The sequence below is a fragment of the Empidonax traillii genome, unplaced genomic scaffold, assembly GCF_003031625.1.
Source record: "Empidonax traillii isolate 1590-97213 ecotype Southwest subspecies unplaced genomic scaffold, ASM303162v1 scaffold154:size1206225, whole genome shotgun sequence".
Lineage (NCBI taxonomy): Eukaryota > Metazoa > Chordata > Aves > Passeriformes > Tyrannidae > Empidonax > Empidonax traillii.
In genome coordinates, this window is record NW_020955347.1 from 622,008 (window position 1) to 637,521 (window position 15,514).

Sequence of the window (15,514 nt, forward strand, 5' to 3'; positions counted from 1 at the left end):
TTAAAAAGGAGTTTTTTAAAAACACCCTTTTTAGTGGATAAGCACCTCTTGTTCTGTGTGATTTTTTTTTTATTATTTATTTTGGGGGTATCACTTTAAAGATGGTGTACTTGTGTTTTGCCCACAGTGCTTTTCTCTTTTAGTGAGGGGGTACCAAGAGCACTTACTAAAATCACTGATGCTGCAGCAAATGGCTTGGAACACCATACAGTAGCATTTTCAACATCTGATTACCTTTGTAAGGATTACATTTTGTTGTTGATCAGCAGGAAAAAGTGTCCCAAGGTGTGTTCTACAGGGTGAGGGAAGTTACCCTGAAATCCAGTTGGGGGGTTAGGTTTGGGTTTTTGGGGGAAGGTGTGGGGGGTGTGTGTGTGGGGTTCTGTGTTGGTTTTTTTGGTAGTTGTTTGGGGTTTTTATTTATTTTTGTTTTGAGGTTTTTGTTAGTTTTAGTTCTTTCCCACAAATAAACAGTCTTTGCTCTAAAATTGAAGTCCAGCTCTGATAAGCCTCTCTGTGCTGCTCTGCGTGTGCCAAGCAGTTGCTTTAACCTAGAGCTGAGACATGTTTCTAGGTTAGTACTTGCTTATGAAAACAGAACATTTTGGTCTATTGCTTAGAACTCCCAGCTTTTCCGCTTGGGAAGGGGGAAGAAAGAACATCTGTATTTCGTTTCCTTCTGAACACCACTAAAAATGGGTGTTTGCAGAAAGAGGATTTGCAAGCAAGTCCTATGAGGTTGTGGGGAGCGCTCTCTCTTCCCCCCCCCCCCCCCCCCCCCCCCCCCCCCCCCCCCCCCCCCCCCCCCCCAATTAGCTAAACACGTCTGCCTGAGTTCAATGACATCTTTTAAACTTGGACCGCGTCCAAGCACCGGGCCAGCTTTTGACCGCGGAGGGCGGTGGCGGTAGTGCAGCCCGGCCCCGCTCCCCGCCCACAGGCCCGGCGGGACGGGGTCAGGGCGCCGCGGGCCTCGCCTCCCGCCCGCCCCCGCCATCTTAAACCGCTACTCGCCGGCAGCGGGGCCAGCACTCTGGTCCCACCGCCCGGGGAGATGGCGGCGCCGGGTACGGAGGCTTGGACGTGGCTCCTGCGGCCGCCCACCGCCACCGAGCTGCTGCTGGCGGCCCTGTGCTGGCTCGGCTGCTACTGGCTGCTGCTCCGGCGGCCGCGGGCGCTGTCGGGGCTGCCGCCGGGCCCTGCGCCCTGGCCGCTGGTGGGCAACTTCGCCTTCGCCCTGCTGCCGCCGCCGCTGCTGCGCCGCTGGGCGGTGGAGGTGCAGGACGGCGGCCGCGTCTCCCCCGCCTTCTCCCCGCACGTCTTCCTCACCGGCCTCACCAAGATGTACGGCAGCGTCTTCCGGCTCTTCGTGGGCAGCCGCCCCTTCATCGTGCTCAACACCTTCGAGGCGGTGCGGGAGGCGCTGGTGGAGAAGGCGGAGGTGTTCAGCGACCGGCCCTCCGTGCCCATCGTCCTCATGATCACCCACAACAAGGGTAAGCGCCCGGGGGCGCCCCGGCGGGTGGCGCTCGGGGAGCTGTCGCACCCTGATGGATGGCCAGGGCGGTGGTACCGAGCGGGGCTCGTGGCCGCTCTGCCGAAATTTATAAATAACTGTTGTGAATTGCAGAGTGAACCATTTGCTCGCTTTTTTGCTCCTCGCGTGTATCCTTCACCCTGCTGCTGACTGAAAGCGCGCAGAGAGAAAGTCAACCTCCCTTGAGGTGGACATGCAGCATCCCGGTGAGCTGGGCAGTGCTGTGCTGTGCACCACAGACCACCTCTGGATGACTGAAATGCCTCGTCCCTTTAGCTCTGTTCACAGTAAAGGGACCGAGGAGCGGCTGACGGAGCTGGGGCTGTTTAGCCTGGAGAAGAGGAGGCTCGGGGGGACCTTATTGCTCTCCAAACTACCTAAAAGGAGGTTGTAGCCAGGTGGGGGTTGGCCTCTTCTCCCAGGCAACCAGCGGTAGAACAAGAGGACATAGTCTCAAGCTGCACCAAGGGAGGTTTAGGTTGGACATTAGGAAGAATTTTTTCACAGAAAGGGTGATTGGGCATTGAAATGGGCTGCCCGGGGAGGTGGTGGAGTCACAGTCCCTGGAGGTGTTTAAGGAAAGACTGGATGTGGCACTTAGTGCCATGGTCTAGTTGGTATTGTGGTGTTCAATCATAAATTAGACTCGATCTCAGAGGTCTTTTCCAACCTAATTGATTCTGTGACTGGCTTTTGTGCAGGGGTTTAAGGAACTGCTGGTCTGTCATCTAGTGGCTTTCTGATTTTGACTGTGTCAGGAGAAAAAATTTCAAAACTTTGGCAGTGGTACGAAACTGAGCACTTCCCCAGTTCTTACCAAGGTACCTATGGCAAAGAGCAGGTTTCTGTGGAGTCCTGTAGCTGTGCAGTCAGTGCTGCCTGTGTGCAAGCTACTGTTGCTGAGATGTTTGCAGGTGCGTTATTCTGCTTGTCAGAACTTATTGAGTATATTTGGGTTTGGTTTGTTGTTGGTTTTTTCTTTTGTTTGTTTTGGTTTGGGTTTTTTTTACAGGTCAAAAGAGAGTTTACTAGCTTTTGCAAAAAGAGGGCATGGAGAGTGTAAACACATGTTGGCAATGTTGCAGTTAAAATTTCTTCATGGTTAGTTTTTAGGTCATTATGGATGTCAGTGTTTGTGGAAAACTAATTTTCTATTTCCAGTTAGGAAGTGTAGCCCAGAAGGCTTGTTAGTGTGCTAGCTTATTGTGAAACTTACCTTTTTTAAATTTTTTTTCCAATTTAATGTTGAATTTTGTGTTTGTTTATTGGTTTTGGTTTTTTTTTTAGAGTACCAGAATTACCCTTGTAAAGATAAGAGGAAAGCGAGTGGTGTAGATCATGTTTATTAAAATGCGATCAGGTACTATTGCTGAAATTGATTTAAAGAATAAAAAAATAAATTATATTAGTTTCATGGTATTGGTCTGAGACAGATATTACTGGCACATTATCATGCATGAGTATTTTTAGGTACAGTACTTTTAGCAAGAACTGGGGGAGGAAAGGGGAAGAGGAGTTAAATGATTTTAGCAGTGCTGTAAAACTGCACGTTTTAGGCTCATGGTGGATTTCTTTTTCCTTAAACGCTGTAAATTTCATGTTTCATGTTCTCTGACACACTTTTTTGAACATGGTGCCCCAAGATTAGCCAGGACAATTAGCCGCTTTCATTAGTGGATGTTCCAGGGGAGTTGAGTGTGTAAGGAGCCTGTTGTCCAGAGGCGGAGCGTGCTGCAGCCAAGTCCAGGGACTGTGTGTGCCTGTGCTGCCATGCAGCAGGGAGGTTACATTGCTTTACGTTTAGTTTTGTGTGGAAGGTCTCCATAACTGCGCTCAGGCACGAGGACTGTTAGATGAGGGCTGCCCAGTGGTCCCTAAAACACACCGATCTGGTATGTAGCGTGCAGGTTTGCTGGTGCAACACGTTGAATCACCACAGGTGTGGGAGAGCCGTAGAATGAACCACAGGAGTGATGTATTTTGAGTATACAAAGGGCAAAGTCAGTGAATGTGGGCAATGCGGGCTGCTGGTTCTCCAAAAGCCGGTGGAAACTACAGATGCTCTTGCTGGGCTGGCTTGGGCTTAGTGGTGGCATGAAGAAAATGACTGAACATCTATGGTGCTACATTTGTGCTAACTAGTGTTTCTTTTTTGTCTGTGGTTCATGGAGGAGGTCAGTGGGTTACAACACTCGAACTGGAGGCCCCTGAAGGTTGGTCTGGGAGCCTCCTGATCATAGGTTCGGGAGTTCACGGGTGAGACTTTACTGCAGGTCAGGACAGAGGCAATTGTGTTAGTATGTACTAGGAAAGGAAATGATAAAAGCAGGATGATGGGTAACTTCAGATCTGCCTGTCACAATTTGTGTACTACAGCAGTGGGACACTTTGAGTCAGTAAGTGTTCACTTTGGGTTCCTGTATCTTTGTTCTATAAGCAAGCTATAGTGTATGAACTTACAGGGCTATTTCCTTGCAAGCTACATTTTCTGTGGTAATTTTGTCTTTACCCCGAGCTGACCTGCTGGGTATGGTATGGAAGAAAGCAGGGCTTATCTCAGCTTTGTGGCGTGATTGTGTGTAAGATGCAAATATTGTGCTTGGGGGAGAGCAAGTAGAAGTACCAGAAATGGCAAATACTGTATTTCAGCAACTTGATTAGTAAAGAAGGGAGACTGCCTTGGTTGGATGGGAAGTGCCATGAGAACTTAAGGGAGAAGGTAGAAGTTAAGTCTTAATTGAAGGCTTCTGTGCATACATCTGTGGGAACAGAAATACTAGACTGGGGAAAAATGTAGATTTTGGTCGTTTTGTTTTAGTAAAGCATTTCTGTGTTTTATATCTGTGAGAGGTTGCAGCAGTGACTCAGTCTGTAGAATGGATGGAGCCTGAGTGGTTGTCTGACCTTTTAGCCCTGCCCTGTGTACATCCAGATGTGGACATCTGACAACACAGAAGTTAAATGTTATTAAAGGTCATGAATTCTATGCTGGTCAGTGTTGCAGCAACACTAAAGCTAGCAGAAAGAAATGGGGCAGAGGGAGGGTAAATTAGCCTTTGCCAGAACTTGCTTCTTGTAAGGATTTGAATTTTTTTTTCATGTAAAAAAGGAGAATAAAATGAACTCTGGTTCTATGAATTTGTTGGTTGTATTGAAAGGTTTTTGTTATCAGTACATAGAATTAGCCGTCTATAATGAGCATGAAGACTTGGTTATTCTTGTTGCTTTAGAATTCATTATTGTATTTTCTTCAGGTTTCTGTTTGTTTTTTACTTTAGTTTGTTTGTGGGAGTTTTTCTGGATTTTGTGTTTTGGGGGTTTTGTTTGTTTTGTTTTGTGGGTTTTTTTGGTTTTGCGGGGGTTTTTTTTTGTTTGGGGTTTTTTTGTTAGGATTGTTTTGTTTTTTTAAAGAGTAGAGTTGTCTATGCTGGGTACCTTGACTTTTCGGGGCAGGCAGAGATTTTCTTTGAAAACAGCAAAGGACTATTCCATTAGTGTAGCTTAGTAGTGATCCAGTTGACAGTTTGCTTTCTTCTCTTATCTCTGTTATTCTAACTTCATGCTGTTCTTCCTCCTCAGTCTGTCTCCTGTGTTATTCTTTCTCAATTTGCAAATCGGTTATTAGTATTCTGCAGCAATTTGGGGGTTCAAGGTGTCAGAAAACACCATACTGTGCAGCCATGCTCTGTGCAGGACTGCTGGAGAGACTCTGGGTGTGGGAACGTGTGTTGTTGGTGGCAGCTTTTCTGGGGGGCTACAAGAGTCTTTTTTACATTCAAGACAATAGGTTGGTTTTATTTTATGAAAGTATTTGAATCCTAAAACTTACTTTCCTAATGATAGAAAGGGGAACAGATTGTGGATGTATAGTCTGGTTTTGAGATATTTGTTGTGGGGTAGAAATAGTGATAACTTTGTTTTATTCCAGGAAATCTATGTTTCCTTTCCACCCCAGCCACAAACCTTGGAAATGTTGGTTCTTGGCCAAATTCGGCCCTGAATATGCCTGTTTTTTCATTTACTCTACTTGAGGACACCAGCTTAGCCATGGAGTATGTTAGATAGAGCAGGCTGTGTGTTGGTTACCCTGCGGTGTCTTTGGTGTGGTCTTTTAATTCAACAGAAGGGATGTTTCTGTTTGTAAGTGAGCAGCAGTTATACTTGAAGCAAAGGGATTTAATTTAAATGGTGTTTCATGATGACACAATCATGCAGAACAAGTGCCTGGAGGCATCAAAACTGTTGAGATGCAAATCAAGCAGGCTTTTGCCAAGCAGCTCTGAACCTGTCTTTACCTTCCCAGTTTGTTCAGAGCATGTGTATCCTTTATTTTTATTACAACTTAAAGAAAAACCTTGCTTCTAATGAAAACACATGCAAAATGTATTGAGAAGTTTGTATAACGTGAAGGGAGAAAGAAATACAACCCAGCTTGTGTTTTAATGTCCTCTGTTCTGCTTTGCTGAAGGAATTCCTACCTCAGGACACTGAGGAGAAAAGGCAATAACTAACCTATGTCCTAGAATAACAGTTCCTACAAAATTATCATTAGTAATGAAGCATCTACAATACCTCTTCTCCATCTATTTGTGTCTTGCAAAGACTAATAAAGCTACTGATCTAACCTTAATATTAATTTCTCAGATTGGGAAAAGGGGGGACAGGATTTCCCAAAGCTATTATAAAGAACCTTGTGTTCTTCCTCCAGCTCCTAGACCAGTGCTTGGGATACATTTACTGTGTATCATTTCCCTTTCTTCTGGTTCTTGGGTTACAGGTCCATATAATTATTTCTTACTGAAAATAGGGTATTTTGGTTTCAAACTCTTTCTTTCTTTTTCAGGTGTTATTTTTGCACCATACGGTCCTGTCTGGAAGCAACAGAGGAAATTCTCTCTCTCAACACTACGTCATTTTGGAGTAGGAAGACACAGCTTAGAGCCTAAAATCATTGAGGAGCTGAACTTTATAAAGGAAGAAATGCTGAAACATGGGAAGGATTCATTTAATCCCTTTCCAATCATTCGCAATGCAGTGTCCAATGTTATCTGTTCCATGGCCTTTGGCAAGCGTTTCAACTATGAAGACGTTGAGTTCAAGACGATGCTGAAGAACATGGCCCGTGCACTGGAGCTGAGCGTGAACAGCTACATGATCCTGGTCAACATCTGCCCTTGGCTCTACTACCTTCCCTTCGGGCCTTTCCGTGAGCTTCGGCAAACAGAGTTAGATATCACTGCTTTTCTGAAGAAAATAATTGCACAGCACAGGGACACGCTGGATGCAGCAAATCCCAGGGACTTCATTGATATGTACTTCATCCATGCGGAAGAGGAAAAGAACAAGGAGAGCAGTTTTAATGATGACTACCTATTTTTTATCATTGGCGACCTCTTCATTGCAGGCACAGATACTACTTCCAACACGTTACTGTGGTGCCTCCTCTACATGGCTCTTTACCCAGAAGTACAAGGTAAGACTAGTTTTATTCTAGGTGATTTATTCCAAACTGTAAAGCTCTAGATGGATGCTCAGAAACAGAAGCGAACAGCGACAGTGCAGAAATCATTTGAAGTGCAAACAGTATGTGCGTATGTGCAATTTGAAAGGCTGATATGTAATAAGACATCTTCTATCCTGCTGTGCTTTGCAAACCTCTAGGTTAGTGTTATATATTAAGTACTAAATGGCCTTTTAATCTGGGCATTTCTTCTCTTTTGGGGCAACTTTATCTTTCCCATGTAATTCCAGGGAACTTTAGCATGCTTGAAAAACTTTGGTAGTTGTGGCGTTCCAGGCATATAGCAGTGATACAAGATGTATAAGATCCATAGTGGTAAGGTCTGCTTTTATGCCTTCCTGAGCAGGGAGGTTGTTGAGCCTACTGGCAGAGCCTGGGGAAGTGAAACACTACCTGCTGTAGAGGAAGATCAGGTCAGAGATGGTTTAAGCACAAGTGCAAAGCACCAGCTGGTCAGTGTCTTTGGACAGGCCCCTCCACAAGTCTTGAGTGATTGTGTTAGTGGTGAACCATGGGTAGATGGTTGATGATGGCAGGGGGCGGGAGGGGAAGACACATGGAACATGTGACCCCCAAGAAGTGGCAAAAGGAGTTGGTCTTGCTCGTTATTAGAGAAAGATGACTGAGGGGAAACCTTATGCTGTCTACAGCTATCTGATTGGAAGATGCTAAGAAGATGGGGGCAATCTCCTCTGAGGTGTGCAGTGGAAGGGAGAGAAGCAGTGGAGACACTCTACAACAAGAAAATTCTAATCAGATACTAGGAAAAAAAATTGCCCTGTTGAAGATGGCAAAGGAGTGCATCAGATTGCCCTGAGAGTTAATAGAATCTCTGACTTTAAAAGTATTCAAAACTCAGTGAGTTATGACCCTGAGTAGCCTCATCTACCCTCAGAGTCTGATCTGTCTGGAATAATCACTGTTAAATAGGTCAAGATCATAGTTTATTGCATGAAGTCAACCAGTTTGTTGACCAAAGATTGCACAATGGGACATGAGTTCAATACATGAGAGAGGGAGTCCTCTGGGGACAACTGCAAAACAAACTTTTATTGCGTAGGCTTAGTCTTCTATTTTTGATGTCTGTGTGTTATCACTGCTTGAGTTGGTATGCAGTTAGATGAATTAGATATATTCTAAATTAGACAAATGAGATCTGGAAGAGAGTTGTGTTAGTTTGGGTTTTTTAACCTCTTTCCCACCTGTGTGTTATTGTGTGTGTATGTGCTGGTCAGTTTTCCCTCTTCTGCTGATCACTAACTGTTTTATTGCTTCTCTCCAATTCCACCTTTCCTTATGCTGTGGCTGTTGTCAAGTAATCTAAATAAGCTCTGTAGTCCAGAGTGTATCACTTAGCTATGAAAAGGGATTCTCTTACTTCTAGTATCCCATTCCTTATGTATCCTGATTGCTTTGGAGTAAGGTAGGGGCCTCGTTTTTTGACCCTGGTAATGTATTTCTCTTAAACATATTGACATATTTTTTCCCTAAAGAAAATACCTGAATTTTTTAACTTTTAGCAGTTGCAAATGTTGCTTGCAAACATGGAAAGCCAAACTAAGGGCTATCAGGGGAAAAAAAACTGGATCCATAGAATCATAGAATTAACTGGGTTGGAAGAGACCTCTGAGATCAAGTCCAACCCTTCATCCAACCCCGCTGTGATTACTAGATCATGGCACTCAGTGCCATATCCAGCCTCATCTTAAAAACCTCCAGGGATGGTGAATCCACCACCTCTCTGGGCAGGCCACAGTAGCCTTTTTCTCTTTGGAAACCATTTTTGCTTTTTATATGTTAAAAGAAAAGGATGGGTGTGAGACAATGTGGTGAGGCCATGCGGAGTATTTGGTTTGTTCTGTTCCCTGACTTTGTTTTTATCTTTAACTTCTGAAGATCCGTGAGATTTTTAAATATGTGAAAAGTTGTGGAGCAGTTCAAATATCATGCTGTTAGTGGAGAAATGATCGAGTTTGTATTTTTGCACTTAATAATGTGAGCAGCAGTTTGACTGCTTTCTGTGTAGTTCAGCATTTCTTTACAAACTGAACAAATGACTTGTTTGAGATGAAGCATTGATGTGACATTTGGCATGAGACAGTCTCCTTTATTTTTTTTTATGTTGAAAACTGTTTAAATTACTGTGCATTCCTGAATACTGGGTTATGGTGTGTCACTAATAAAAGTAGCAAACCCTCACAAAGAAGATTCTGGAGAGCCATGCCATCAGCAGCACATCTCTTGCTGTATTTTTTAATGTTCCTTATACCTGAACTCTTTTACTAGCGAAACCATTAGGTGGCAGCAGCGGCTCATTGGATCCAGTTCAGGCAGCAATTCTGGATGTTGCTTGAGAAACTGGGACACTTTTTTTTTGTGTTGAGCTTTCATTTAATCTTGTATCACTGCTAAGTAGAGAAAAGTGCAAAAACTCAAGAGTATCAGCAGCTTGGTTGGAAAAGGCAGGAAGGACAACCACAAACTATTCAGGATACAAAAGGTAAAAGTTGAAAACTGACTGTTATTGGTTTTGATTAAAGGTTAGTTTTCAGATTTCCTCTTTCAAGATTGTCTTTTGCTGTGTAGCCAGATTCCAAGTTACCTGGAAGAGAAGGCACATCATCCTGTATGTACAGAGGTGAAGCAGATCTTTAATCTTGGAAACTTCCGTGAAGAGAACTACTTGTATGCTGAGTCTTTTGAGAGATGAAAGGAGCAAACAAATATTTTGACACTTTATGCTTCCTGTGAATAAGAAGGGAAATTTGCTTGTTTTTTTTTCCTTTGCAGAAGGGCTGTGTGGGGAAGGAGCATCTGCTGCTGCCGCCTTTTGGGGGAACTGGGAAATAGCTGAGTTTAGGTTCTGTGAATAGAAAGTAAGAAGTGGCAAGAACAAGTTAAATGGCTTCTACATTTGCAGTAACAGCACCAGAATTCCTGCTCCAGAATGAAGTATCTAAAGCAGCTGCATGAAAAGCTTTCCAGTCTCTTCATGTGCAGGCACACACTGTACACACTTCTCTTTTTGTTCAAGTTTTTTAATGCATGGAAGAAGCTTGATCTTTTCAGCGTTCAAATTACTGTATATATATATATGTATATACATATATATAATTAATGTCTTAAAGTTAAGATTATGAATACATTTGGAATTGCAACAGAACTTTTCCTGTACTCTTCCAATGCAGAAGTGCTAGCAATGTCTGTCATCTCAGTAGCTTTACTTTTGACAGTTGTGCTTGGTTGCTTTCTTCTTAACTGAGCCCGTTCTAAAGATTATGCTGGCATAGTTATTTCAGCTAGGGATCACATCTTAAAGTAATTTCTGAGAAACCTATGTAAACAACGAAGCATAGACAAATGATATTGGGAAGATGTCTCCTGACATGTTGTGCATCTTTTGAATTTTTTATTTTTCTTGCTCCCTTTGAATAGAGAAGGTTCATGCAGAAGTTGAAGCAGTTCTAGGACATGACAAAGTCCCCTCGCTTGCTCACAAGGCTCAGATGCCCTTCACAGAGGCAACCATTATGGAAGTGCAGAGGATGACTGCAGTTGTTCCCCTCTCTATTCCTCGAATGGCCTCAGCAACTGCTCGTAAGTGTTTCTAGAGACTTATTACTACAGTATTTCTTTGGGGCATGAAGATCTGACGGGTCATCTAGTGATAGTTTACGAAGACCTCATTTATGTGATAGACCTGTAACCCAAGTATGTAAAAAGTATGTTTTTGGAGAGTAGGTGACCTCAAGATACTCCTTTATTTAAGCAGCAAGTCTGACCTAACATCCTGATTTGGAGCAATTTCTTTTATGTGGGTCAGCCTGTACTGACTGATGTGCTTAATCATAGCTGGCAGCTGAGACTCCACCTTTGTACCTGAAACAGTTGTTTTTGGCATTCTGACACAGAGGTCTGAAAACATCAATTTAGAGCAGTTGATTGGTTAAAGGCTTATACCATTGACCTCCACATGTTTTTCCAGTTTATCTGTAGCTGAGCACTGGCTAAAGCCACTGTAAGATAGCCATACTCAGCTTACAAACCCAGTACTGAATTGATCTTTTTTGCTTGTTTTGGCTTCAGGACAGTGAGGTGCAACAAGCTGAAATGTGACTAGTGATTTCAAAACCCTCTTGTGACAACAGTTCAAAACCTGTCCCTTGACTGTTCTGGGGCTCTGTGACAGCACAGGAGTAAGAGGAAACTGGGTCACAGCACTTGCATGCTGCAGAGTTCATTTCTTACAGTTGCTGCTGCTTTTTCTCCGCAGGAGGCTGTTGGTGTAACTTGATGTCTTTCCAGCTGCTCAGGCCTGTGTGATTCTGACTCTAAAACAGGGTAGCAAAGATCACCTTTGCCTTAAGCTTTTGCTACATTTGCAACCCACTGCTAGGGGTGGATACAATTTTTTATGACATCCTCTAGTTTTCTTTTTAGTGATATGTTTCCCATGTTTACTTCTAGCAACTTATCAGATCTCTGTCTTTGTGCTTTCGTTTCAAGTGCTACAGGGATATACCATTCCTAAGGGCAGTGTGATTGTACCCAACCTGTGGTCAGTACACAGAGATCCTAACATTTGGGAGAAACCAGATGAATTTCAACCATCAAGATTTCTGGATGAAAATGGGCAGCTAATTAAGAAAGAGTCATTCATTCCTTTTGGAATGGGTAAGATAATCCACATGCAGTCATTAGGTGCTTAGTGGGGGTGGTGTTTCAAGTTTAGGGAGGTGTGAGATGTAAAAAATGCACATAGGACCAACTATAGAACTTGTTTTATTACAGTTGGTGACTTGCAAAATGGGTTGGGTTCCTAAAGTCTCCAGTTGCCAGGCAGAAAGAATGAATTGTCCTTTGCTAATACTTTTGTTGTGGGTGTAAGTGCTGTTAATAAGAAGTAATACTGCTGAGCCAGGCTTAGAAGAAGCTTCAGAGTTCACAGCTTAATAGTAGCTTAAGCCTTTCTGTGTTTGGACTGTGGTAGCACAGGAATTACATGTGTGTTAACAAAGGGATCAACTGTATAAAGTCAGTAACATATCTCTTCAAACTGTCCTTCAGGTAAACGTGTGTGCATGGGAGAGCAGTTGGCAAAAATGGAGCTGTTCCTGATTTTCACAAGTCTAATGCAAAGTTTTACCTTTTTGTACCCTGAAAATGCTGCAAAACCATCCATGGAGGGAAGGTTTGGTCTAACTTTGGCTCCGTGTCCATTCAACATAATAGCTGTGAAGAAATGATTTAACATCAAAAAAGATTTAGCAAAGAAATACTGCACTTTTAATATCCAGCTTTTTTTTGTTTCCATCTTTTGCTTCTTTTTTCTCAGGAAAACACCAACTACATACACTTTCATAGTCAGTGATCAATCCATTTAGACTTCTGGAAAGAGAAGACTTTCTTTGTCAGCTGTTGCATTCCACAAACAAACTGACAGCATAGTTTTCAGTTTGATATTAAAACTCGCTGGGCTTAAACCCTGTCTATAAGCTACTGCTGTCAGTTTGTCAAATGTTAATTTTGGGAGAATGGTCCAAAACATCTGTTAATGCTTTAGCAGATAGTAATTGTAAAAAAGCGGCACATAAACAGTTAATTTACCAAAGGAGGGAAGGACATCGTGTAATATCAAAAGGATTCACAAATGACAGGATGTTAGCATTTTCTGTGTAAAGAAACATTGTAATTGAGCTTAAATAATGACATCCACTTTTTGGAAACTACTAAATGACACTTCTATTAACCTTAGAGGATTCTTTCTTGCAAGTAACTGATTTGTGTAGATAGGATCGAATCAGTCTGGATTCCTGTATTCAAACGTTCTTGACTATCAGGGCTCACTAAAAACCCTGAGTCTGAGGCCAAAAGAATGTTTGAATATGCCATGTTCTCAACATGAAACAAGTGTGCAGCATATGGATGCAGATGTTTTATTTCAGCATATAAATGAGAGCAGAATTCTCTAACAAGAAACAGCAGAAGTCTGTTCTCTCTGGTGCCATACAGATATTCAAGATGACATCTGTGCTGCCTCTTGGTCCTGGACTCGGGGCTTGCACTCAAGTTTTTCACTCACTGGCAGTGTGGACAGCACTGCCACAATCTCTTTGGCTTTGGGAACTGGACTCTTCAAATATGGCATCACAGTGGCATCAGAGGTGAGGGTCTTATACGTTTGCCATGGAACAGGAGGAATCTGACAAACTTGAGGTTTGAATATAACATCTTTCTCTTTGTTATCTTCCACATGGAGTACAAATACCTGGTTCATACAATACTACTGTACCTTACTCTTTACATATGCAGAATCTTTGTGCTGTTACCCACTGTCACACCAACGGCCAAGGAAACCTCATGTTAGGTGTTTCAGAACAGGGCAGTCAAGTCTTGCCTTGTATTTGAAAGATCTTTTAAACATGTAAAGTGATCTTTTGGGGGTATATGTAACAATTAACCTTTAATTATTCTTAATTATTATTAAAGCACTCTATACTCCTTTTGATCTAGCAGAATTTGCTATCACATGAATTAAGTTCAGATATATTCTTTTAAAGGAAGTTTTCTCTCTGTCACTGGAGATCCAGAGAATACCAGGAGTCTTCCTAATGTCAAGTTTACAAGACTGGAATGTTAATTTGACTGTAATTTAGAATTAGGTATTCCGTGGCAGAAACTAAACCTAAATTGTAAAAGAAGAATCAAGTTTTCAGCTTTAAATTAATGTCTGGTTTTGTCACTTTTAAACTTGAAATTTTATAAGCCAGATAGTGCCTAACAAAGACTGTAAGATAGTTATTTCGGATTTAAATTAAGGTTTTCTGTTACCTGCTTTGAATAACAGGGTGCCTTAATTTCTGAATTATGTATTTGATTGGTCAGGTATCCCACTGTTTGTGTGAGAACTTCCAGTTCTTATGTAGGCTAACTTTGGACTTCATAAGCGTCTGTTAAATTTTTTATTTGTATGAAATTTTTGAAAACTTAGCACGATAAAAAGTTGAGTTTGATACCTATGCTAGTGAACTTGCTCTTAATAAACTGACAGTATTGGAGAATTAAGCACTTGTTTCTTTAATTTTGTATTTTTCAATGAATAAACAGTCTCTGGAGAGCTGGGATTTTTGTCTGAAAAGTCCTTAAAATAGCATATGCATGATTGAGAAGCTAAAATGTAGTGCTGATAATATTTCTCTTTCTGTTGAAATGCCTTTTAAGCAACATCATGATGTTGGTGTGCAACTGATGGCTTATACAAAATATCTGTCCTTTTGATCAATGAGGACACATTTGAAAAGCACTTTAGTATTTTATTTTTACATCTTCCAAAGAAAACACAATTTGCACAATCCCCTAGTATGTGAAATTGTACATATTTGTGCTTGTTTTGCCTGCTGAGTTTAGTTTAAAATGTCACCTTTGAAAACTGTCCTTCGAAAATTATTCTGCAAATAGTACCTTGAGAATGTGGTTTTTGGTGATACCTGTAATCAAATGCTGCATTGTGCCACAAGCTAAAATACTGATGTGAAGGTTCAATCATGTCAATGTCTGTCAAAATGCAAGATGCTGTTAGAAATGACAATAAAGTCCTGCCTTTCATGCCTTCCAGATGCACTGAAATTTTTACAGGATGCCATCAAAGTAGCTAAACAGTAGCATAAAAGCAACAAAATCTTTGTGGTTTTCAAAGTGTATTTCCATATTTGGCAAACTAAGTAAAATGGTAACAGATTTGGTTTGCGTTTGTAAATGTATCCTCCCCCTCTCTTTTTTAGCAGAGGAAGCATATCAAATGCCTTGTTGAAAAATGTATAAAGTGGGTGGCTATTTCTGAATGCTGAAAATATCTTTATGTCTAAAAATTACTTCAGACTTTGCTTCAATGTATTTTTATTTTTAATAAAGTAATTCTCAAGTAAGTGTTTGACAGCTTTGCGTGGTCCTTTCAATGAGTTCCACTTACTAAGCTCGTGGTGTTTGGCATCTTACAACGGAAGTTTTTGAGTGAGAAAATGTTACAAAATGTTTTTGGATGAGGAGTGAAGGAGGTGGGGGAACAAAGTGAAATTGGAAAAATACAGTGCCAGGCACGTTATGATCAAATGGTACAAAGAATGTTTTAAAAACACTCACATGGAATAAAAAGAGAGGGAAGGGCAGAGGTGAGGAAGATAAAAGGGCAAATGATTTGTCACCAGGAGGAGATGCTCAGTCTGCAAGAAAGAAAATCTAGGGCAAAAGTTGAGGTGTAGCTTTGTAGGACTCCTGGCATAGAGAAACATGGAGGGCAGAGAAGCAAAGGGGTCTCTGTGAGGAGCCTGGGGTGGAGGACAGAGAGCTGGGGCCTCTGGGCCAGAAGAGGCCCAGTGGGAGGGAGGAGATCATTTTATATGGAAGGAGAGAGCTGAGAGCAAACAGCTTGTGGAGAAGAACAGCTTGTGGGTATGAGC

General features: G+C 42.1%; 1 protein-coding gene across 1 annotated transcript; it reads left to right on the forward strand.

Moving 5' to 3' along the window:
• Nucleotides 1-1,039: 1,039 nt before the first annotated feature.
• LOC114057903 (cytochrome P450 2U1) lies at nucleotides 1,040-12,354 on the forward strand. Its single transcript, XM_027884714.1, has 5 exons — nucleotides 1,040-1,496; nucleotides 6,381-7,010; nucleotides 10,494-10,655; nucleotides 11,565-11,732; nucleotides 12,126-12,354. The coding sequence occupies exons 1-5, from the start codon at nucleotides 1,055-1,057 to the stop codon at nucleotides 12,302-12,304; spliced, it is 1,581 nt and encodes a 526-aa protein (XP_027740515.1). The 5' UTR covers nucleotides 1,040-1,054; the 3' UTR covers nucleotides 12,305-12,354.
• The last annotated feature ends 3,160 nt before the right edge of the window (nucleotides 12,355-15,514 follow it).